General features: G+C 39.7%; 1 protein-coding gene across 1 annotated transcript in view; it reads left to right on the top strand.

The window, feature by feature from the left end:
- LOC133592254 (nuclear factor of activated T-cells, cytoplasmic 1-like) overlaps positions 1-26,789 on the top strand; it is a 104,211-nt gene that overhangs the window by 19,399 nt on the left and 58,023 nt on the right. Inside the window, exons 4-6 of the mRNA XM_061944830.1 lie at positions 9,393-9,595; positions 12,275-12,447; positions 13,637-13,777. Coding sequence (XP_061800814.1) covers positions 9,393-9,595; positions 12,275-12,447; positions 13,637-13,777 — 517 coding nt within the window. The remainder of the gene's footprint in view (positions 1-9,392; positions 9,596-12,274; positions 12,448-13,636; positions 13,778-26,789) is intronic.

Raw genomic sequence — 26,789 nt, 5'->3', positions numbered from 1 at the left:
GAAGGACAATCTGACCTCATTAATCACTTCATGCGCTCCATGAGCTCACTGGGATCCAAGAATTGATGCCACCAGCATTGCACGCGAGTGAAGGGATAAGGAACCCCTCAAACTAATACCCTGGTACCCTACCGCCTGTGTGTATAATTCCATATGGCCACTGAGGTAATGGCTACAAATCACCAAAAACATTGAAAAACGGTGACTCCAGCAAAAAGTGACAGGAGACCAAGTTTTTTTTTTTTTTTTTTTTTTTTTTTTAATTCAATCGTAAGGTTAACGCTGTCATCTGTCAGGTTTGCACCACATGACTGGCCGCAGTGCTCTCAGGAGTCAATAACTAGTAGCATGTGCAGCCAGGGATAATTACCCCGAGTGACACCACACGTAAAGTAGAACAAGCAAATGCAGGGTTGCCGGTGAGATCACCGCATAGATGAAGTGGTCCCTCGGGATGCCAAGACTTCAAGAAGCTCCTGACCTCGGTCTAACTACCTGATGACTTTCAGATGTGACTCGCTCACAGGTCGAGGCAGCTGCTAGAGACTTAAAGTGCAGGAAGAGGAGAAATATGGTCCGTTGGTAATGGCAGTCTTTATTTTACCAGCCGCTGATGTAAAATTAAATACATCAGAAATGTGGCAATTTCAATGCTGTTCATGATTGATTTTTCATTTGTATTTAGGGATGGCCGATATGGCTTGGAATATATATTGCAATACCGATATACAGTATATCACAACATATTCTTGAGCCTAGTCTATAAAATCCGCTACACCTCCCTGATACCGAAGTACATATCAAACTACTTCCATGACCACAACACCAGGGGGAGCTTCACTAACCACGTTAAACCCAGATTCCGATCTAACAAAGGTCTTAACTCATTCTCTTTCTATGCCACATCAATGTGGAATGCGCTTCCAACAAGTATAAAAGAAAGGGCATCTCTATCCTCCTTCAAAACCGCAATAAAAGTACACCTCCAGGCAACTTCAACCCTAAACTAACACCCTCCCCGGATTGTTAATAATCAAATGTAAACAATCAAATGTAGATACTTTTCTTATGCCTTCTGATCTCTCTCTCTCTCTCTCTCTCTCTCTCTCTCTCTCTCTCTCTCTCTCTATGTCCACTACTTGCTGTACATATCCTACCAAGTCAGACCTACACTGTTTCAATATCCATTTCTCTGTTCTCAATTGTTGATGACTGATGATAACAACCAAACCTAACCCCCCCCCCCCCCCCCAAGCCCCCCTCCACACCCCGAATTGTAAATAATGTAAATAATTAAATGTATAAACCCTGATGATTATCTTGTGTGATGACTGTATTATGATGATAGTATATATGATAGTATATATCTGTATCATGAATCAATTTAAGTGGACCCCGACTTAAACAAGTTGAAAAACTTATTCGGGTGTTACCATTGAGTGGTCAATTGTACGGAATATGTACTTCACCGTGCAACCTACTAATAAAAGTCTCAATCAATCAATCAAATTATTTGGCATGACAAATAATCGAACCATCTCAAATGTATGAAGCACTTAATATTTTGTGGTTTGGCTATTTTATTAGTTGTGGGTGATACGACAACGTTGGGTATAAGTAGGTACAGGGGCAGTATTAACCATACCAATACTGATACTTAAATGTTTTTAAATTATTTAATGATATGATAACAATTATTCAATTAAATATTCAAATTATTTTCTTGTTCCCTTTTGTTACATGCACAAATGCATAATGAAGTCAATAGTGCAAAACTATTGATTATTATCCTCTACATTTGTAAACGATTAACAAAAACAACAAAAAAAGGATGTTGTGATAATAAAGAATATCGCTCTAACTGTGGCAATATCAACGATACACTGGTACTATACTAGGTATCATTACTGTCGATATGTGTATCGATGTCCCCCACCGTTTACAGTCAAGAGCTCTTGCTTAGCGGTTTGCTATGTTTTTGTATACATTTATGGTGTGCATTATAGCATGTTCAGCTATTCCTTGTCCTCTCGTCCACCAGTGATAATGGTACTTGTAAGAAACATTGTTTATTTGCGCCATGGAGGCGAGGATTTGTAATTTACAAGCAACTTTGCACTGTGGAGAGACATTAGCCACTAGCTTGCTGGTGAGGGTTTGCGGGACACAGCTAGTCATCATCAACATGCGTTATTACGATATGGCAACAATATTAAAAGCTCTATTGTCGGCCACATTTATATCGTATACAGTTTATATCGCACAACTCTATCTGTATTTAACATGATCAATTTATGATACAAAAAATACATGGGTTATTTCCTTTTACAGATCCAAGTCCAAATTTAATAGCCCTAAATGATTAATACTGATATTTAGTAGTTTTAAGTTAGAATGAGTTGCCAATTTGAATGTCAATTACTTTATATTAGCACATAGTGTAATGTGAATAAATCAGGCTATAGATAGCTATGAGTAAACTTAGACCACCACCAACATGGAAATCTCTAACCCAGCAAAATATATTGTAGGATGCATTCACATTTGTTAATCGGCGGCAAATGAAGCAGTCATTTTCACAGATTTCATGTGACATCTTGCACGTATTTTGTCTGCTGCCCACTTTCCTCATCCTCCAAACCTGATCCATGACTGCCCTTTCAAAACTAATTAAAAACCCATTAATCTGATCATGCCATAGGTTACATGTGGTATTTATTTTGTTAGGTGACTCAGACTGTTAGCCAAACAACCAAACTCTTTTATTCCTCTCGACAGTACCGCTGTTTTTACTCGGCCTGAGCTCAAAGAAAATTGCTCTGAGATGATGTGCTGGTGTTTGCTGGAGTAATTGACCAATTAGTGTGATTTTGTCAGATGGCCATGGCTTGCTGAGCCTTGGTTTTTGAGTGTGTGATCATTCACAGTAGACGCCTCACAGTCAAGTAGCCAACTGAATGGATCCAACACCTCTTTGATGTATGCAAATGGGCTCCTCGGAAATCTTAAGTCAACAAATATTGTTTATAGCACCCCACCATCTACTCACATGACCATATAAACACAGCACTGTAAAAAGCAAGCATATTCTGGGAGGTCTGCACAGGGGCTTGGTTCCAGCACAAATTCAGATCAGAAACCTCTCACAAAGTATCAGTTGTCTTCCAGAATGTGCAGCCCAGCATAGATGTTGGGATTGTGTGCAATTACCGTATTTTTCGAACTATAAGTCGCAGTTTTTTTCATAGTTGCGACTTATACTCAATAAGATTTCATGGGATTTAGCGATTAGGAGTGACAGATTGATTGGTAAACGTATAGCATGTTCTATATGTTATAGTTATTTGAATGACTCTTACCATAATATGTTACGTTAACATACCAGGCACGTTCTCAGTTGGTTATTTACGCCTCATATAACGTACACTTATTCAGCCTGTTGTTCACTATTCTTTATTTATTTTAAATTGCCTTTCAAATGTCTATTCTTGGTGTTGGGTTTTATCAAATAAATTTCCCCCAAAAATGCGACTTATGTGCGACTTATGTTTTTTTCCTTCTTTATTATGCATTTTCGGCAGGTGCGACTTATACTCCGGTGCGACTTATACTCCGAAAAATACGGTATACACTTGGCTAACTGATTTATTTTTTTGTAGATTAGACACAATCAGAAAGTGATCAAAGGCTGAAATTGGAATTAGTGACGGTGTATATCTGCCATTGACCAAAATGTCAACAGCACTTTTTTTCTTTTCTCAATGTAAAAAAGTGTTGTTTGTATGAGTTGAGCAAGAGGATGCCTGCTAGAGGAAGTAGTACTACTGATACAGCAGTCTCTTTCATCACAGCGGGACACTGAGCTTTTCTAATCATGTATGTTCATAACTGCCCAAAGGGAAGGAGGCTGGCTCGGGTTTGCATGCATGTGGTTTTCCCCTTTACGATACTATGCCTATTAAGCCTAAGACTTAGATCTTACACATTTTCTACCCAGGCTTTTTTATTTGAAAACAACACAACCCATTTGAATCCCTGATTTCATTTATCAGTAGTTTGTATTTTACTGTAAATGGTAAATGGGTTATACTTGTATAGCGTGTTTCTACCTTCAAGGTACTCAAAGCGATTTGACACTATTTCCACATTCACCCATTCACACACACATTCACACACTGATGGCGGGTGCTGCCATGCAAGGCGCAAACCACGACCCATCAGGAGCAAGGGTGAAGTGTCTTGCTCAAGGACACAACGGACGTGACTAGGTTGGTAGAAGCTGGGGATCGAACCATCCCCGACATGCTTTAAATTTTGCTGTCAATGTTCAGTAAACTAAACCAGCTATTATTGTATTCCACTGAAATACACACACTCTATGTGTGCAGACAACTGGCTAGTTTTATTTGCAATATGTTCACACTTTGTGTATTCATAACAGCACATGTGTTTTGATTGAGAGAAACGTGACATTTTGGTCACAGGGGACAGAAAATGGATGAATGGCCTGAGTCAATTAACACATATACAGTCGTCCCTCGTTTACTGCGGCCTATTGGTCCCAGGCCTGAACGTGGTAAAGGAATGTCCGATAAGTAGGAATATTTTTAATAAATATAATATTTGTACAATTAGAGCACATACAGTAGGGATGGAATTCATTTGGCCCCATTCCGGGGTGGATCTAAAGTGAGAGGAAGAGGATGGGTATTAATTTTGCTATGTAGTTTACTGAAAATGATGAAAAGTGCCACTGTACATAGCAACTGACGCTGTGGTCAAAGTTGGATTTGCTACAAAACACATTTTAAGATATTCAACACTCTACTGCCATCTGGCGGCTAAAGTGGATAGTGAACCCACCAGTCTGTCACGTTTCATGTGTCAGGTAAACTGCAATGAATGGGGCCATATGAATCACCTTCCAACTGTAAAAACTGTCAATACCTAATAAATATATTTTTTACACGATTGCAAATCTCTAAACATGAACACCCACATAGTCACCTTTACCCTCGTTTCACTCAATATGGTAGTCTTGTGTGTTCTCTACTGTACATAAGCTGGTTTCCCAGAGGATCCTCCATCCGTCATTACTATGGCGCCGCCTGGCCATTATAACACGGCCACAACGTGGAAATACTTTGTCACATTCTGGTTAATTCCTCTTAGATAGAGCTGGGCTTCCATGTGATGAAACCACGGGCGTAAGTTGATCTGCCAAAAAATGGTCAACTTGACAGTTGCAGCTACGATCGTTAGGCGTGTTGTTAGCATTCCGTGTCCCGCGTTGTTATTCCACATAGGTCACACCATAGACTCGCCAGTGTCGTGACGAGCTGATGATGTCTAAGATGAAGGGCATCAACAGAGCTCGCCACTTAGCATTGCTCGGACAGCTGCTGATTGCTAATAGCAGTCTTGTCAGCATTAAGTTGCACACCAGTACTGGCACGTCTCGCGTCTTGTCTTATGATATCACTCACGTCAAAGGCCCACCGGTGTGGAGATGTGTTATTGATGTGGCAGGGGTTGAAGATGAAGTGCATCATTGAGGTATTCTGCCAAAAGTTGCTCAGCTTGATTGTTGAGGTTATCACCAAGACTAGCCGCCATGTTGTTATCTTAGTGAATATTTATATCGATTGCCACCACATAATATTAGAAAATAAGACAAATACTGCACTGTAATACAGATAAGACATAAACAAGACCTAATGGACTTAATTTAGGCCAAAAATATATAGAATATGCTTAAAAAAATGTCAAGACTTGGTCCTGGGGTTTAGTTTTTCTAGAAGGCAACGGAAAGTTGGCTCGGGCGAGACGGCAATGAGAGTACATAATTAATTTTTTACACTAATAAAGGACAAAAAAAAAGTACAAACGAAAAGCGCGCACAATGGCGGGGAAACAACTTGGCTATGAAAACAAATACTTGCACAAGGCAAAAACTATGAACAACAAAAAACACTAACTGTGGCAATAATAAACAAAACTTACTTGGCATGGACAAAAAGGAGCAGCGTGAACGATGGACATGAAAAAAATGTGGGGATGTCACCAGAAAGACAAACTGAAAACAATGAACTTAAATACTACAGACATGATTAACGAAAACAGGTGCGTGACTCAAAACGTGAAACAGGTGCGTGACGTGACAGGTGAAAACTAATGGGTTGCTATGGTGACAAACAAGAGTGCACAATGAGTCCAAACGTGGAACAGGTGAAACTAATGGGTAATCATGGAAACAAGACAAGCCAGAAACTAAAGAGTCCAATAACTAAACAAAACATGACTAAAACAAAACATGATTACACAGACATGTCAAAAAACACGATATTTGAAGACTATTAGAAATAATAGATATCTGTATAAGACACGACTGTTTGTATTTTCATACAGTGAGATTGTGTTGCCTATTTTGAAGTATTTTTGAGTACAAATTGTGGCTCCTTGGCCCATTAAGGGCATATTAATATTATTTCATTCAAATCATTTTTCCCTTGGTAAGTGAACAACATTCTAACCCTGGATTTCCATTGGATGCGAGATGTCAGCTGAAAGGTACTGCCACGGAACGGCGCCACTGTCCGCAGTCCGGCAATCCCCACCGCCCTTCTGTTCTACGAAATCTTGCGAATCCGCGCGTAATCATGTGACAAGGAAAGTTATAGTAAAGCGGACCACAAACAGTTTATTCTGTTTCATACACACACTACTCCCCTGCTCCCGGCTTCTATATCAGCTTGTATTTGACAGAGGCCTCCATATCCCCAAAAAGCTGTGTATAATTTGTTGATTTTGGACCTCCGGAATCAGCATGTCTTCAACCATTTCTGTCAACAAGGTGAAATTACGTATGAAAACCTTTGACAAGTGGACTTCAGATCCCTTAGGACAATTAAAAGTGTAACACACAATCCGCCTTGAAAATGGAAAATTTTGTTTTGAAAATAAACCGGATAATTTCCAAAGACATGCACCTGGGGATAAGTTGTATGGCACCACTAAATTGGCCCTAGTGTGTGAATGTGAGTGTGAATGTTGTCTGTCTATCTGTGTTGGCCCTGCGATGAGGTGGCGACTTGTCCAGGGTGTACCCCGCCTTCCGCCCGAATGCAGCTGAGATAGGCTCCAGCGCCCCCCGTGACCCCAAAAGGGAATAAGCGGTAGCAAATGGATGGATGGATGGAATTGTATTTTCTGTATGACTTCCTGTCCAACACAAGCCGATTTTAGCTATATTGAACAGTATTTAGCAGTTAAAATGGCCACATTGACTCGAATAAAAACGGCAAGAGTCTGCAGCCGTGGCGACGACGTTTGGCTGCTGTTCCGCATCAAGTGGAAATCCAGCATAATTGTGCTTTGTCCACTCGGCATACTTGCCAACCTTGAGACCTCCGATTTCGGGAGGTGGGGGGCGGGGCGTGGTTGGAGCGGGGGGCGTGGTTAAGAGGGGAGGAGTATATTTACAGCTAGAATTCACCAACTCGAGTATTTCATACATATATATATATATATATATATATATATATATATACATATATATATGTATGAAATACTTGACTTTCAGTGAATTCTAACTATACGTATATTTATTTATTTTATTATATATATAAATAAAAGAAAAACTTGAATTTCAGTGTTCATTTATTTACACATATTCACACACATAACACTCATCTACTCATTGTTGTACTTGAAAGTACAATGCAATACAATTCCGGGGCAATGGCACCTATCAAATACACAGTAATGAAAACACAGTTGTTCTACTAACTGTACTGTGTGTTATGAGAGTAGCGTATGTGTGTGTGTGGCCCTTTAATAGGTGACAGCATGTGAGGTGAGTGACGTCAGTGAGTGTGTGGGCGAGAGAAGAGAGGGAGCGGGGTAGCGTGAGTGCGGGGAGGGACTAGTTGGTTTTGTGTTGGATTGGCTGTGTGCAAGCAATCAATAAAGTAAGATTTGCAACTAATAGCTGGACTCATCATTCACCCTAAAGTCGTCCGCTGTGGAGACCCACTGCTGGGTAAGGTGAAGGGTGTTGCCCCGAGCATACATCGGCCCTGGAGAAGTGTCTCCCCTGCGCTCTTCGACTACGGTCTCGTTCTTCTGCTTCGTCTCCTTGTGTGCGCACACTGGACTCAGATCCGCATGGAGCTGGAGGGGGCGTGGCCTCCAGCTCCGGCTGAATTCCGGGATATTTTCGGGAGAAAATTTCTTCCGGGAGGTTTTCGGGAGAGGCGCTGAATTTCGGGAGTCTCCTGGAAAATCCGGGAGGGTTGGCAAGTATGCCACTCGGGCACCGAAATGCGGGACAAAATGAAGACGATGTCGTGGGGCAGGGGTGTCAAACTCATTTTAGATCGGGGGCCACACGGAGAAAAATCTACTCTGGTAAAATTACGGCGCGATAACTTAAAAAAAAAGACAACTTCAGATTGTTTTCTTTGTTTAAAAATAGAACAAGCACATTCACAAATTGTACAAATCATAATATTGTTGTAGTTTTTTTTTACACTTACATGTTGCGGTTAATAGTATTCTCTCTTTATTTGTTGTTATTTATATTTTCTGAATAAATTATGTGAAAATTAAATTATTGTTGTTGATTTTCAATCTATCAAGGTTAAAAAATGATATCAAAATCAAATTACAGTATGTTATTTATGTACTTTGATCATTTTCCTCGACTGATGCACTAAAATCTTGTGGTTTATTCTGTACATATGTAGCATCATCTACAAAGATACAAATAATTGATATTGCGGCATCTAGTGGCCACATTTAGAACAGCAGTTTCTTTCATTCAAAAATTTCAGGTTAATTTTTATACTTAGCAAACTCATCCCGCGGGCCGGTTAAAACCTGTTCGCAGGCCTGATCCGGCTCTCGGGTCGTACGTTTGACACCCCTGTCGTGGGGGCTACATTGTCGTATAAGGTCATTCATTTTCTAGTTTGCATACTTGTTGAACTCTGAGCGCTGACACTTGCTACTTGTTTATTATAGTAGGTGTCATTTTGAAATAAGCTACTATCTCCTGCCAGTTTACAAAGCAGTGAGGAAAAGTCTGTCTCTAATCAGTTCCAGCAGCCTCCTTAGAAATCATATCCAGATAAAACAAGAAGAAAAGACATTTCGCATAGATTTCGTGTGAATCCAAGCCCCCAAAAAGAAAATAAAACACTGCTAAAATTGGCTCCAACGCTACCAAAAATAAACATAGAATTGCGGCCTTCTGCCATGTTGCGCTACCAACAAAAGCCCCTTAAACTATCAGTAGCCAAATGTGTATTTTCTAAATGAGGGCTTGCCTTCGAAGGAGGTCTTCAAGCCTGACGTTGCCTCTCACCTTGTTTCTTTTGTTCTTCTGCCAGCTTTATGGCTACATGGAAAGCGAACCGCTCACCCTCCAGCTGTTCATAGGCACCGCAGACGACCGCCTCCTGCGACCACATGCCTTCTACCAGGTCCATCGCATCACTGGCAAGACGGTCTCCACCGCGAGCCATGAAGTCATGCAATCCAACACCAAAATCCTGGAGATCCCTCTGCTGCCTGAAAACAACATGCGAGCCATGTGAGTTATTTTAGAGGTCCACTATTTTATACTTTTATTTACACTTTTTTTTTTTTGCGTGGTAGTCCCTATATTGAGATAAACATATAAATCACAGGTTTTCTCTTACTACAGCAGAAATCCTAACGACAGCTCCTATAAAGCTCCTAAAGTTGATATAGTTTTCACCCAGCAGGTACAGTCGCGATCAAAAGTTTACATACACTTGTAAAGAACATAATGTCATGTCTGTCTTGAGTTTCCAATAATTTCTACAACTCTTATGTTTTTGTCATAGAGTGATAGGAGTACATACTTGTTGGTCACAAAAAACATTAATGAAGTTTGGTTCTTTTATGAAGTTATTATGGGTCTACTGAAAATGTGACCAAATGTGCTGGGTCAAAAGTATACACACAGCAATGTTAATATTTGGTTACATGTCCCTTGGCAAGCTCAATGCAATAAGGCGCTTTTGGTAGCCATCCACAAGCTTCTGGCAAGATTCTGCTTAAATTTTTGACCACTAATCTTGACAAATTTGGTGAAGTTCAGCTAAATTTGTTGGTTTTCTGACATGGACTTGTTTCTTCAGCATTGTCAGGACTTTGGGAAGGCCATTCTAAAACCTTAATTCTAGCCTGATTTAGCCATCCCTTTACCACTTTTGACACGTGTTTGGGGTCATTGTCCTGTTGGAACACCCAACTGCGCCAAAGACCCAACCTCCAGGCTGATGATTTTAGGTTGTCCTGAAGAATTTGGAGGTAATCCTCCTTTTTCATTGTCCCATTTAAAGCACCAGTTCCAGTGGCAGCAAAACAGGCCCAGAGCATAATACTACCACCACCATGCTTGACGGTAGGAACGGGGTTCCTGGGATTAAAAGCCTCACATTTTCTCCTCCAAACATATTGCTGGGTATTGTGGCAAAACAGCTAAATTTTTGTTTCATCTGACCACAGAACTTTCCTCCAGAAGGTCTTATCTTTGTCCATGTGATGTCAGATGAAACAAAAATGTAGCTTTTGGCCACAATACCCAGCAATATGTTTGGAGGAGAAAAGGTGAGGCCTTCAATCCCCGGAACACCAGGCCTACCGTCAAGCATGGTGGTGGTAGTATTATGCTCTGGGCCTGTTTTGCTGCCAATGGAACTGGTGCTTTAAATGGAACAATGAAAAAAGGAGAATTACCTCCAAATTCTTCAGGACAACCTAAAATCATCAGCCTGGAGGTTGGGTCTTGGGCGCAGTTGGGTGATCCAACAGGACAATGACCCCAAACACGTGTCAAAAGTGGTAAAGGAATGGCTAAATCAGGCTAGAATTAAGGTTTTAGAATGGCCTTCCCAAAGTTCTGACTTAAACGTGTGGACAATGCTGAAGAAACAAGTCCATGTCAGAAAACCAACAAATTTAGCTGAACTGCACAATTTTGTCAAGAGGAGTGGTCAAAAATGTAAGCAGAAGCTTGCCAGAAGCTTGTGGATGGCTACCAAAAGCGCCTTATTGCAGTGAAACTTGCCAAGGGACATGTAGCCAAATAATAACATTGCTGTATGTATACTTTTGACCCAGCAGATTTGGTCACATTTTCAGTAGACCCATAATAAATTCATAAAAGAACCAAACCTTAATGAATGTTATTTGTGACCAGCAAGTATGTGCTCCAATCACTCTATCACAAAAAAATAAGAGTTGTAGAAGTCATTGGAAACTCAAGACAGCCATGACATTATGTTCTTTACAAGTGTATGTCAACTTTTGATCGCAACTGTATATGATTTCGAAGGTGAAATAAATACACAATCTTAGCTTCTTCTCTGACAGTCTACAAGTGCACAGGGACTCAAAGAGAAAAATATTGCATTCTTAAATTAATTTCCACACAGGAGCCATAATAGAAACGTCTGCCAAATATTGGCGTGCAGAGTAATAGATTCAAGCATTTCAGCATTTGGTGGTCTTTTGGTCCATTATTATGATGAAGTTCTAGGACATGTATCGTATTCAAGCATGTGATTTGACACACATTTATAGATTCATGTTGACTTACTTGACACAAATGCAGCATTTTAAAATTCATCTGAGATGGAAGCGCCTCCACCATCTGTAGAGCTATCACATAAAAATAGTTTAACGCTAAATGGATATTTAAAGTGCGTTCCACTCTGCTTTTGACTAGATATAATAACTCTTTTGTGCTCCAGCTTTCTGTGTATTATTCTACATTATATAGGATTTGATCAGCTCTTTTATTATCCTGTAGGCTTGGAATGATAATAATAATAAAAAAGGCTACAAGTTGTAAAAATAACCTTGTCTGATATTTACTATGAATAAGGCCCACAGGAGATGATGGTCGGAGTTGGAAAGACTCAAATGGGAGCTGCCTAGCGTGACCTTTGACACTGTGACGTGTGCCATTAATGACAGCTTGTATTAACTACAGTCGTGCTCCAGTTAACTTGTAGTGGTGACCTAACTGTTGTTTTTTTTGTTTTTTGTTTTTTTAATTCATAGTTTCAGCTTCATACTGTAATAGTAGAAAATGTCGTGCAAAAGGCACTGTACAATAGTAAAAAAAAACAAGCATCTAAAAAAAATATATAAATATTCCACATGTTTTTCTAAATTCTGTCTTTCTTGAAACATTTCGCTGAATAACACCGTGCTTTGCTTTTTTTGTTTGCCCCAGAATTGATTGTGCAGGCATCCTTAAGCTGCGCAACTCGGACATTGAGCTTCGCAAAGGGGAAACAGACATCGGACGTAAAAACACTCGCGTGAGGTTGGTGTTCCGGGTGCACATCAACCAGCCCAACGGCAGGACTGTTTCCTTACAAGCCTCCTCCAACCCCATTGAATGTTGTAAGTATCACAATCTTAAGTCTCTGACACACCCAATCTTACATAGGGCATTATCTACGCTTGGGGTTGGCAAACTTTACTATCAAAACAGGCACTGTGTCCCGTATTCAACTAAGAAAAATAGCCTGGTGCCACAAAACATAGCGCAGCACATTATAAAAAAAAAAATTGTAATTCATATTTCAAAATTGTACACTCAGTGGATCTGTCAGTGCAGAATAAAAGTCTTATTACAGGATTTTTTTTATCGGACATCGGATATTATCGGACGTCTCTACTTAACACGATAAGTAATGAATAATTCCGCTGGTAATCACAGTGTTAAAAATAACCACGTATCAACCAGACTACAAAGCCATCAGCAAAACCATGCAGCACCAGAATTCGCATTAATGGTAAGAAGTATTTCATTTATTATTGGTTAGCTTCACAATAACACTGTGATTAAAAATAATAAGAAACTTATTATACTCTAAAAATGTTGGTCTAACTTAAAAATGCACGCATTTAGTTGTATTCAGTGTTAACATTTTTTATACGGCTCTTACGGAAATACATGTTAAAATAATTGGCTTTCATGGCTCTCTCAACCAAAAAGGTTCCCGACCCCTGATCTAGAGTCAAAATAACAGCTCGAGACCTCAAATCGGTGTGGATCCGAGGCCCCAAAAATTGGATCATCCCGAAAATTTGCATCATCAAAACAATTTGCCAATATAGTGGACATGTACATGATGTCAGACATCTATCAGTTTACTTTAACATAATGAGGACTTGAGTTGATGCATTTATTTTTTTGTGTAATTCATGTTCTACAGTATCTAAGGTATTTTATGGGCATATAAGAAAGTCAGTTACAGTTAGACAGGGATGCTGGTATACAGTAGGAAGGGGATTCATAAGGCCCCATTCGTTATGGTTTCCCTGACACATGAAACGTGACACATTGTGGGTGTGCACTATCTACTTCAGCCGCCAGATGGCCGTAGAGTGTTGAATATCTTAAAATGTGTTTATTGCAATTCCAACATTGACCACAGCGCCAGTTGCTACGTAGAGTGCCGCTTTCCATCATTTTCAGCAGACTGCATTGCAAAACGAGAGATCCACCCAAGAAAGGGACCATATGAATTCCTTCCTACTGTATATTCTGATAACTCATATGCTTGTTTCCCCCTCCCCCCCATAGCCCAGCGCTCAGCACAGGAGCTTCCCTTGGTAGAGAAGCAGAGCATGGACAGCTACCTTGCTACTGGAGGAAAAATGATTGTCCTGAGTGGTCTCAATTTCCAACCTGACTCGAAGGTGGTGTTTGTGGAGAAGGCGCAGGGTGAGTTTCAGTCACAATTACATCTTTAACGCACCTCCTCCAGTACGTCCCATCACCTCCTGGCCCTCTGCCGCACTTCCTCATTCTCTTCGGCCCCGTCAAAATACAGCTTGCCAGCGAGCCACATGTGGTGTGCATTAGGCCACTATATTTTTAACCAAAGGATATTTACATTTGTTCGAGTTTCCATTGCCTGCTCAATGATCATCGCCACAAGTTAAGGAATGAATCACAAGCAGGCCATGTGCAACGTCTCTCTCTCTGTCTTACACTATGAGCTTTGACATTTACTGTAACCTCCTTCACTTGTTTTTACCTGCTGACTCACACATTCATTCATTTTGACCAGAAACAGTTTCCCTTTGTGTGGGAGGAAAAAAATGCTAAAAAAAAAAAACACTTCTGATCAAATATGCAAGGGAACAGGCATTGGACACACAAGTAACTACAGAATAACACAGGGTTTGTGTAAATTATGAAAAATAATAATTGATTCAATATTGGAACTCGTAACTCAAAATACTCAAATGAACTTTCCCCATTGAAATGTCATCAATTTGTTGTGGGCCCTCAAAAACAATGCAATTTTAACATGTAACATGTGAACCACAAACACAAATACAATAGAATGTACTACAAACAACTAAAGTAGTTTTTTGAAGTAATGTAATAGCATTTACTTTGGAAAGAGGTCCACTCTCCTTCAAGCTGTTTTTCCGTCAAACACACCATTAGCAGCTTTTCTGTATTGGCACTAGGGTTGTACCGGTATTAGTATAGTACCGCGATACTAATGAACCATATTCGATACTATACCGCCTTTGAAAAGTACAAAAGTATTTTGACTCAAATATTCATATGGAAAAAGCACAGTGAAATAGGGCTCCAACCAGGGCTGCTCATTAGGCTGTTACAAAACTAATTACTCTATTAAACATGTGTTCATTAAAAAACAAGGGCAGGCAAAGTGCTAATTAAAAGCAAAGGTATCAAATTTGTATGTAAGCAAAATAGTAGCAAAAACAATAGACAACACCAAATGTATCTATCCATCCATCCATCTTCTTCCGCTTATCCGAGGTCGGGTCGCGGGGGCAGCAGCCTAAGTAGGGAAGCCCAGACTTCCCTCTCCCCAGCCACTTCGTCCAGCTCTTCCCGGGGGATACCGAGGCGTTCCCAGGCCAGCCGGTACACATAGTCTTCCCAACTTGTCCTGGGTCTTCCCCGTGGCCTCCTACCGGTCGGACGTGCCCTAAACACCTCCCTAGGGAGGCGATCGGGTGGCATCCTGACCAGATGCCCGAACCACCTCATCTGGCTCCTCTCGATGTGGAGGAGCAGCGGCTTTACTTTGAGCTCCTCCCGGATGACAAAGCTTCTCACCCTATCTCTAAGGGAGAGCCCCGCCACCTGGCGGAGGAAACTAATTTTGGCCGCTTTTTCCCGTGATCTTGTCCTTTTGGTCATAACCCAAAGCTCATGACCATAGGTGAGGATGGGAACGTAGATCGACCGGTAAATTGAGAGCTTTGCCTTCCGGCTCAGCTCCTTCTTCACCACAACGGATCGATACAGCGTCCGCATTACTGAAGACGCCGCACCGATCCGCTTGTCGATCTCACGATCCACTCTTCCCTCACTCGTGAACAAGACTCTGAGGTACTTGAACTCCTCCACTTGGGGCAGGGTCTCCTCCGCAACCCGGAGATGGCACTCCACCCTTTTCCGGGCGAGAACCATGGACTCGGACTTGGAGGTGCTGATTCTCATCCCAGTCGCTTCACACTCAGCTGCGAACCGATCCAACGAAAGGTGAAGATCCTGGCCAGATGAAGCCATCAGGACCACATCATCTGCAAAAAGCAGAGACCTAATCCTGCAGCCACCAAACCGGATCCCCTCAACGCCTTGACTGCGCCTACAAATTCTGTCCATAAAAGTTATGAACAGAATCGGTGACAAAGGGCAGCCTTGGCGGAGTCCAACCCTCACTGGAAACGTGTCCGACTTACTGCCGGCAATGCGGACCAAGCTCTGACACTGATCATACAGGGAGCGGACCGCCACAATCAGACAGTCCGATACCCCATACTCTCGAGCACTCCTTACAGGATTTCCCGAGGGACACGGTCGAATGCCTTCTCCAAGTCCACAGAGCACATGTAGACTGGTTGGGCAAACTCCCATGCACCCTCAAGGACCTTGCCGAGAGTATAGAGCTGGTCCACAGTTCCACGACCAGGACGAAAACCACACTGTTCCTCCTGAACCCAAGGTTCGACTATCCGGCGTAGCCTCCTCTCCAGTACACCTGAATAGACCTTACCGGGAAGGCTGAGGAGTGTGATCCCACGATAGTTAGAACACACCCTCCGATTCCCCTTCTTAAAGAGAGGAACCACCACCCCGGTCTGCCAATCCAGAGGTACCGCCCCCGAATGTATCTAAATTCACAAAAACAAGAGATAATTTTGTGATGAATTGTGTAGACAGGTATATTATGGATTATTGATTAACTCTTGACCTTTGTAGCTATCATAAAGACTATATATATATATATATATATATATATATATATATATATATTATTGTATTATTGATGAATACGTATTAGTTTATGACATCACGCCTGAAGTCCCTAATGAATAATTAAGTTCTTGAATTGATATAGACAAAGTTTAGCTGGCGGGCTTTGACTAAAAGGAGAGTTAAAGTTGTGTTTTACACAACTTTGTTTCTCTGTTGTTAGCTAGCAAGCAAACAAGATAACTAAGGAAAGACGCAGATCGCATCCTCCAAATGTCCAACATGCCTCGGCTAAAAATTGCGTACTGCTGTGAAAAGTAAGATCCGTTTTGTAAATTGAGCAAGTTTTTCGTGTCTCTGACGTGTTAAGAGTGAAACGTTCCCATACTTTCCATGTATTCATCCTTGGGGTTGTTGCCAGACGCTGCCACCATTTATTATTTTCCTGAGGTGATTGTCAATGACTATTGTGGACAAATTAATTTGCCATAGACAAATTGTAGTATACATTGTTGTATCATTGTTGTCATTGTGAAATAAGATCAAGGGATTAGTGATCAAAATGAAGGCATGGAAATCACATGCACTCGACTTCATAGCCACAACCCTTGCCTCACAGTGTCCTGTTTAAAATGCTTACGAATGTTAAGCACCGCCGGGGTTAAGGGTGAGACAGAGATGGGGAAGAGGAAGTGGATGACCTGGCTCATATAGGGGTCTTCCTTCTTCTGTCTTTACTTAGTCATGGAGGGGATTCCCCCGTGCCAAACTCTTGTACATGCGCGCCACCTTTGTCTAACCCCTGCACCTCCCATGCCATATGAGTAGTATGACCTCCTGTAGGATGTATTTTTCTTCCTTCAACCAAAACCTCTTCCTCTCTTGCTCGACCGTTTTCCTTTCAGTCTCTCTTTTCACAAACAACCGTCTACGTTATCCTCATTTTTTATTTTTTTTTTTTTTTTTTTTTTTTTTTTTTTTACATAGCCCTCTGCTCAATACCCGGTAAAGACATTAACCAGTTTGGAGCTCTGTGCTGCAGGGACCCACGCCCCCGAGCTTGCCGTCCAGATAGCACTAGTTTGTTTTCCATATTTGTGGTGTCCACAAGAGAGGTTGGCTGTCTAGTACTTAGTCTGCGTTTACGTGAACTTTTATGACCCACCACATCCGGGGTCTTCAAGTCAAAAAACCCATTTCAAACACATTTTCACATACAGTCATTCTTCTCTGTCTTCTGATTTACTGTATCCATGTGCAAAAATGATAAATCCACTTATTACTTATATCTCATTACTGTCTTTTTGCAGTAAAGAATATCACCGTTTAATGAAGGTCCACAATTTTAAAGTGGTTGTGATTGTTGATTTAGAACAGGGGTGTCAAACTTCACTTCATTGAGGGCCACTTCGCAGTTATGGTTGCTCTCAGCAACCATAACTTGCTCTACCTAACCATAACTCTTGCTGGGGCGGTATAGTTCGGTTGGTAGAGCGGCCGTGCCAGCAACTTGAGGGTTCCAGGTTCGATCCCCGCTTCCGCTATCTTAGTCACTGCCGTTGTGTCCTTGGGCAAGACACTTTACCCACCTGCTCCCAGTGTCACCCACACTGGTTTAAATGTAACTTAGCTATTGGGTTTCACTATGTAAAGCGCTTTGAGTCACTAGAGAAAAGCGCTATATAAATATAATTCACTTCACTTCAGAGGGCCTCTTTTAACAATGAGTAATATATGAATATAAGTGAATGAGTTATATTATTTATATAGCACTTTTCTCTGGTGACTCAAAGTGCTTTTACATAGTGAAATATACATGTGTATATACAGTATATAATGCATAAACAATATATTTTTTTACATAAGCTGCAGAAATGTTTTTTAAATTTTACTTTAAAACCTGGCAGCTCAGTCAACAGAATTTTACAGTAAAAGCAGTGTTTTTTTTTACTGCATATAAAAAAATGGAATAATTTCAATGGATTGCTTAAACAATACCACTGTTTTTATCAGTAAAATTCAAGCAACATAGCTGCCAGTTTGTTTTTTACCATAAAATCTTGTTGTTTTAATGTTGTTTTTGTTTGTGTTTTAATGTTTTAGTGTCTTACTGTATATGGAAAAAAACAGTACCAAACCCTTAATTTATTAAATCACAATTATTGAAATTCAACGATTTGGTGCATTTGCAAACAGCTAAAATTATATATAAAGCAACCTATAACCTGCTACCCAAGAATGTACAACAATTCTTTTCAACAGAAGAGGACAAATAGAACCTTAGAGGAAAATCTAATTTAAAACATTTGTATGCTCGTACAACACTTAAAACCTTTATTATATCAGTATGTGGAAATAAATTATGGAACAGATTAACCAAAGAAATCAAACAAAGCACCAATATGATTCAGTTTAAGAGACTGTTCAAACTACAAGTGTTCACAAAGTACACAAAACAAGAATTATAATGAACATCTTTGAACCCTTGTTTTCCTTTTTTTTAATTTTTCATTGAGACAAATATTATTTATGTATTTAATATTTGTTTGCTTACTATGGTATATTATTTATTTAATATTTATTTGTTCACTGTTCTGTTACAGAGAACAAGGAAATTGGATAAAATTGCTATGGTAGTAAAAAGCTCTACTTCTTCCTACTCCTTTTCGGACGTGCTGTAATGAAACAACTGGAATTGTGTGATGCATTACATTGTATCAAATGCATGTTCAAAATAAAGTGAAACTGAACTGAACTGAACTGAAAGTTGATTTTACGGTAAAAAACTCAGTCGGCGGAATTTAACCGTATAATCTATTGTCAATTTTACAGTCTACAATTTGATTGATAATTTTTTTTTTAAATAATAAGTCAAGCAGATGTGTAAGTACAGTATTTATCTTTATTTTATCTAAAAATATTTTTGGAATACATGATAATATGATATTTTGATTTTGATAATATTGAATTTTAGAAGATATCCAATTGCATTCATTACATTATTTTTAATGTCAAAAGTGAAAGAACAAATATATTTAGTAAGAAAAGAGTAAGCATTTTATTAATGCATATTATTTCCAGGCTTTCGCGGGCCACATAAAATAATGTGGCGGGTCAGATTTTGCCCCCGGGCCTTGAGTTTGACTTCTGTGATTTAGAAGTACTGTAGAATTAGGGATGTAACGATGAACATTTATACAAACAAAACGTGGTAAAACTCCCGACGGTTAGTAATATCCTTTTAAATAAAATGTATCGCAAACCGTTCTTTGATAAACTCACAGACCGGTGACACTGCTCATTTACTGGAAAAGCAAGTTAGCACTAGCTCGCTAGCCAGCCTAGAAATGTAAGTATTTTCCCAATGTAAACTTGAATAAATGTAACCCAGGTGATCCGGCCCCCTGCCTTTATCCCATTCAGCACAGGGACGCGAACCCTGGCTGTCCACATGGGAGGTGATGTGCAGACCACCAAATAAAAACAGTTTTACAAATCAAAACAGAAGATAAACATACATAAACCCTTCCATAAAAATAATATTTTTCTTAAAATGCCAGAACACAATAAATAGTTTATTCTGCCAAGAAGTATAAAATGTGTCTATTTATTTTAAGATTTAAAAATAAAACTTGGTTAAAATATTTCAGTGTGTGTATAAGTACTTTTTGAGCATGTTCAACAATCAACAATGATAACCCTGATAATCTTGGACCCAGTAACGGTGATATGAAGTTTTAATATCATTATGCCCCTATGTAGAATTATAAAAAGAAAGCCAATGATTTACAATTACTGAATAGTCCTGATTTATTTTGTAACTTTGGTTTGAATTTTCTTTGGAAAAGCACACGACTACGTACACCCTATAATAACAACTCACAATTTTAAAGCAAAGTATCAAAGTTTTAATACTGCCCTGTACTTGACAACCACTACCCTTGACTCCAAAATTAAGTGGAATAAAAATGTCAAATCTATAAAGCATAATGCGTTGTTTTACTTGTTAATTTTACAGTCCTTAGTGTTTAACCATATCCAACTGCCAATCATTAATAAACACTTGACTCTTCACTTCTGCATTGTTTTGATTGTCTTTCTGCCACCCCAGGAGACTGATCTCATACCCACTGAGCATAGAGCATAGTTGATCCCAGTGTGGGGGCCTTAAAAAATAATTACTTCTGCGTTTTAACTGCGACATCCCCATTGCTCCACTTAAATACAGAATAACTGACGCCACAAACGCAAAGTTGTTATTGTTTTCTCTTTGTATGCTCACTTTTTCTTTTAGCCTGAGGGCTTGTTTACACTCTGCAGTGGGAAGCGTTTTCAGAGCGGCGTCTACAAGGGATTTCCTGCGGGTTGGTAAAACGGAAGCGAAAAATTTTAGATCTGGTTATCGGTGATTTTCAAATACCGTATACAGTAGAGTTTGAATTAAAAGTCCCCTGTTAAGGTTTATATTCAGGTTATTGTATTAAATATTTTGTTTAAAAATATCAGAGTAGCAACTTTTCGAGTCTGGTGTGTTGACTTTATTTAGTGAAAAACCGAATGATTGAGTTTAAACTTCAGAATGTAAATTATTGTTGTTCTTGTGTTGGTTTTTACTGTTGGCATAGTGAATTTCGTAAAGGAGCCACCATAGAAATTGAAACATGCAGTGAACAGAAGAAGAGCAATATTTTGTGCCTGTCTGTTTTAATTTTTTTAACTGAATTGTTAGTTTGATTTCCTTTCCATTCGCCGTATTGTGCTTTACATTGCTGACTTCCATACAGCTGGCATAGTGATGATTTCTGCTCAATGCCCCATTCATACAGTAAATGCCCTGTGATTAACTAGCAACTAATCCAGGGTGTAGTCTGCCTTTCTAGTGTTTGTGTTCTTGTTTGCCCTACTTTGCCAAGATGGAATGAGTGTTACGGCAGGTAAAAAAGAAATTCACAGATACACAGGAGAGAAAGAGAGATGGGGTAATCCTACACTCTGACTCAGGGTGTGGGGGTGGGGTAAGGGAATTCCCTTGTGAGCTGGATAGTTTTTACATCTGGTCTGATTGGAGCAATGCCCGGGGTTCAGAAGCCTCACACGAGCTGAAACACAGTAGGCAAAAGTTAGCTCTTATCCATGTCTGCTTCAGGCTGCTCTTCTAAGATCATGCAGGCAGTAGCGTGCACAGCCCGTCTTCCTTGCAGTAACCCGAAATAAACCTTATCTCATACCCTTTTAACAAAAAAACTTAAACCTTACAGATGGTGATTTGCACTGTTTGATTTCATTCAAACTCAACTTTGTTGAGTCTGTCTACCTGGGGCAAGTCTAAACACCAGACATATTGCTCCATGTACTTCCAGCAGTGTGTCTAGACTACCATTTGGCTTTAGGCAAGGTGTGAATAGTGTTGGCACCAGGTTTTGGTTGTGTGGTAGAATAAAGCCAGCCACCACCCTTTGCTTCAGGATTTAGATGGAAAAAAATCCACCACACAAAACTCATTTTGATTTATTGTGTCCAAGTCAAATCATTGTGTCAAAATTTGCTTAAATTGTATTAACAAATTGATGTACTTAAGTCCTGTGGCTTATGGTTGTTCCTATGAGTGATAATGGAGAGTTAAATCTTACTTATTCAGACTCTTCAGTGGAACTTGACTCGAGGATCGAGGCTCTTTAGGCTAACAAAAGGAAAAGACGCCAAGCTGTGCATCTGACACAAACTCGCCCACAGTCTTGTGAATGTTGTCCATCTATTCGTTCACTAGCGTTATTGTTTATCCTGGGTAGACTTGAAGGGAGCTGGAGCTTATCCCAACCAATATTAAGAAACAGTTCCCCAGTTCTATATACCATGAACCTCAAAATAGTATACAAAGTATGAAGCGCTGGATAGTCCTATAACTATCAGCCTCAGACTTTAGATCTTTTTCAGGACCAAACCCAAACAGCTGGAGGCTGGACTAAAAGATATAAGCTTACTCCTGGCATTAACTTTCTCTGTACCGCAGCCACGAGTCAAAGCACTCATATTTTCCCAGCGATACACCAAGAATAACCCAGTTTCTGACTCAAAACCTGTCACGTTACCTCTGTCAAGGCATAATTTAGAGCTCACAATCTTAAAGCACATGCATATTTTTCAATTTTTACCAATCTCAGATTGGCAGAAAACAGGTGCTTCAGAGAAAATAACAGATGCATCACTGCCGTTCGTCAAATCCTCTTAAATCTTCCCTGTACACCATTGTGACTTCCGTTAAGATCAAGGGAAATGTACCTTGTACAAGACAGCAAACTATTATTTTTTTTTTAAATTATTATGTTATATTTCCATTTGAATAGACAAGCCGATGCAGTCTTACAACCAACATGTAAAGTATTTTATTCAAATCCACTATTCTGCAGACTTTGTCTTCCTCAATTATTGGTCTTAGTGAGTAAACAAAGTAGCATTTTTAGTGTATCAGTATAAACATATTCATGGTACATGAAATGAGTTGACGATTTTTGAGACAGTTGCATTGTTTACCGAGTGATTACAATGATGACTGGTTGTCTGTGTTGATCTTGCAGAGCTCCTAAACAGCTTTAAGTGAGTCATGGACATGAAATATCAAAACATGTGTTCATCCATTCCTCAGTTTAATCGGGACTGGATTTTAGCCAACAATTTCCCAGACAAACCCCCGGCCGGGTTTATTCCAAAGCATTCCTGTTTAACATCATTGACAGGTAGAGCTGATGATATTGTAACTCAGAGTCATATGTGAATGTGGCTGCATCTTGTGTGGGCGAAGGATACGTGAAGTGGGAGGATTTGTCTGCATCATAAGTATTTTGAGAAGCTTGAATGGAAATTACTTGTGGTTGTCAGTCGAATAGCATCCTCTGACTGGCAGACTCATATGCCTCCATCCCATGTCATTCTTAGTTTTACATTGATGTCCATAAAGGTACCTATTGAAGCATAATTGTTTTGAATCATGAAACGTGAGGAAAGATCTAGAGGCAGATATTTTAAAGCAATATTTTACCAGAGGAGGTAGTAGCTTACGTCGTGATCAAAAATGGTCCTCCTTGTTACTCTTCCGCAGCCGTGGCGAGTGAGATTTTCTCTTGGTTCACCTCACTGTAACCTTAAGAAGGCTCATCTTTTTACTTCTTATTCCTTTTCTCTGATCTCTTCTGTGCTTTTACTAATTCTGATGGCCCAAGCAGACTTACCTCAGGCAGAGTTACTTATTCTGTTGTACAATTCATTCACCTACTGAACAGTAATAATGCATTGACTCATGGTTGTACCATATTTACAGCAGTAGTGTTAATCTCTCATGTGTATGTACAGTGAAACTTCAATTTGCGAACTTAATTGGTTCTTGAACAGAGTTCGTAAATAGAAAAATTTGTGTATTGAATCAAATCTCTTCACAAGAAACAATGTAAACATGAATAATGACTTCCAATTTCGACAACAGTCCATATTTTAGAAAAAGTTTGTACACTTTGAACACAATAGAAAACGCTGTACGATACTGTATATCAAACAAACATAACAAGGGGGTGATGGATCAACTTTCTCTTTAATAACAACATCAAAACAACAACAACAAGCTGAACTGTCCTCATTTGCAGCTACCCTGTCGACACACACTGTCACTAGCCATGTGGTGCACTGAAAGTTTGAAATCACAAAACTTCTTAACTTTAACAGCCAGTTTGCTACATTTCTTACAATTAAAAAATTTAAACCTTATACTTTGTTAGTTAATCTCTTTCCCCGTGTAGCCGGATAAAGAGGAAGGACTGAAGGACAGTGTCGACCTGAATGTTTCAAATCACACATCACTTCATAATTTCAATTGCTTTCTTTGGACTCATATTGAGCTAGTAAAACTATTTAAAAAAATCTGTGAAACGGCTGAAAAAACACTTAAAGTGCACAAAGTAGCAATTAACACAGTGACTAATGACTGTGCTGCTCTGCTGACTGCATGAGCACAGAGTTTGATAAGCCCGCCCACAATGCATAGGCTGTCTGGCAGAAAATGGCTGCACTGCAGACAAGGTTCGTACAGCAAAGCATTTTTATTTGGTCTGTGGTTCATAAATTTTAAGTTTTGTATAAATAAATTGAGGTTCCACTGAACTCCTCAAAATAAACCTCTCATCAAACTCTATATGATTATTGTGGAAGGTGCTGTTGACCTTACTACCATGGTTAACTAATAACCAGTGATGGGCAAGCTTCTTGGAAAATGTAGTAAGCTCAGCTATAAGTTACTCTCGGGCTATGGGCTTATAAGGTAGACAACTAAAATGAATGTTTTGGGCATTGTTTTATCCAAACGCATACATTTGTCTAAATGTGGCCAAGTAGACGCATTGTGGGTTTCCTGGAAGTTGTCTACATCGTTAAAAGAAAAAGCTATGGAAGAGAATGTACAACTTATATAAACTTACATATTCCACTATTTTTTTTTTGTTTGTTTTAAATCGCCGCTTGAATATTCCCATTTGGTATGTGCGTGTCTGTTATGATTCGCCTTCCTGGTTCCATGACCCGCCCTATCTTGCCTCTGATTGGCCTGTCCATAAGGTTTTGCCCTAATCTTAATCAATCGTGACTCATCATAGTTAACCATTCAGTCGTCATTAATGTTTCCCGTATAATTTTACCTCATGCCTGTGGAGTTGCACTAGTCAGTTTTTCTCTTTCTTTCCTCTTTCTCTTCTCCCTCTCTCTTATTTTGTAGCGTGTAGCTTTGTAGCTAAGCTACCCGCTGCATGGGTCTACAAATAGATAAGCTACGGGAATCGCTAATAGTTTAAAAAGTAGCAAAACTACTGCCAAGCTACTGGGAAATATAGTTAAGCTTACGGAGCTTTGCTCCATGTAGCGAGCTAGTGCCCAACACTGCTAATAACATGATTCTACAAACCACGTTTCCATATGAGTTGGGAAATTGTGTTAGATGTAAATATAAACGGAATACAATGATTTTCTAGTCTTTTTCAAACCATATTCAGTTGAATATGCTACAAAGACAACATATTTGATGTTCAAACTGATAAACATTTTTTTTTTTTTTGCAAATAATCATTAACTTTAGAATTTGATGCCAGCAACACGTGACAAAGATATTGGGAAAGGTGGCAATAAATACTGATAAAGTTGAGGAATGCTCATCAAACACTTATTTGGAACATCCCACAGGTGTGCAGGCTAATTGGGAACAGGTGGGTGCCATGATTGGGTATAAAAACAGCTTCCCAAAAAATGCTCAGTCTTTCACAAGAAAGAATGGGGCGAGGTACACCCCTTTGTCCACAACTGCGTGAGCAAATAGTTAAACAGTTTAAGAACAACGTTTCTCAAAGTGCAATTGCAAGAAATTTAGGGATTTCAACATTTACGGTCCATAATATCATCAAAAGGTTCAGAGAATTTGGAGAAATCACTCCATGTAAGCAGCATGGCCGGAAACCAATATTGAATGACCGTGACCTCCGATCCCTCAGATGGCACTGTATCAAAAACCGACATCAATCTCTAAAGGATATCACCACATGGGCTCAGGAACACTTCAGAAAATCACTGTCACTAAATACAGTTGGTCGCTACATCTGTAAGTGCAAGTTAAAGCTCTACTATGCAAAGCGAAAGCCATTTATCAACAACATCCAGAAACGCCGCCGGCTTCTCTGGGCCCGAGATCATCTAAGATGGACTCATGCAAAATGGAAAAGTATTCTGTGGTCTGACGAGTCCACATTTCAAATTGTTTTTGGAAATATTCAATATCGTGTCATCCGGGCCAAAGGGGAAGCGAACCATCCAGACTGTTATCGACGCAAAGTTCAAAAGCCAGCATCTGTGATGGTATGGGGGTGCATTAGTGCCCAAGGCATGGGTAACTTACACATCTGTGAAGGCACCATTAATGCTGAAAGGTACATACAGGTTTTGGAACAACATATGCTGCCATCTAAGCGCCATCTTTTTTATGGATGGCCCTGCTTATTTCAGCAAGACAATGCCAAGCCACATTCAGCACGTGTTCCAACAGCGTGGCTTCGTAAAAAAAGAATTTGGGTACTTTCCTGGCCCGCCTGCAGTCCAGACCTGTCTCCTATCGAAAATGTGTGGCGCATTATGAAGCGTAAAATACGACAGCGGAGACCCCAGACTGTTGAATGACTGAAGCTCTACATAAAACAAGAATGGGAAAGAATTCCACTTTCAAAGCTTCAACAATTAGTTTCCTCAGTTCCCAATTGTTTATTGAGTGTTGTTAAAAGAAAAGGTGATGTAACACAGTGGTGAACATGCCCTTTCCCAACTACTTTGGCACGTGTTGCAGCCATGAAATTCTAAGTTAATTATTATTTGCAAAAAAAAAATAAAGTTTATGAGTTTGAACATCAAATATCTTGTCTTTGTAGTGCATTCAATTGAATATGGGTTGAAAATGATTTGCAAATCA

The sequence above is a fragment of the Nerophis lumbriciformis genome, linkage group LG04, assembly GCF_033978685.3.
Source record: "Nerophis lumbriciformis linkage group LG04, RoL_Nlum_v2.1, whole genome shotgun sequence".
Lineage (NCBI taxonomy): Eukaryota > Metazoa > Chordata > Actinopteri > Syngnathiformes > Syngnathidae > Nerophis > Nerophis lumbriciformis.
The sequence above is the reverse complement of the archived record's forward strand: the minus strand, read 5'-3'. Positions and strand labels throughout refer to the sequence as shown.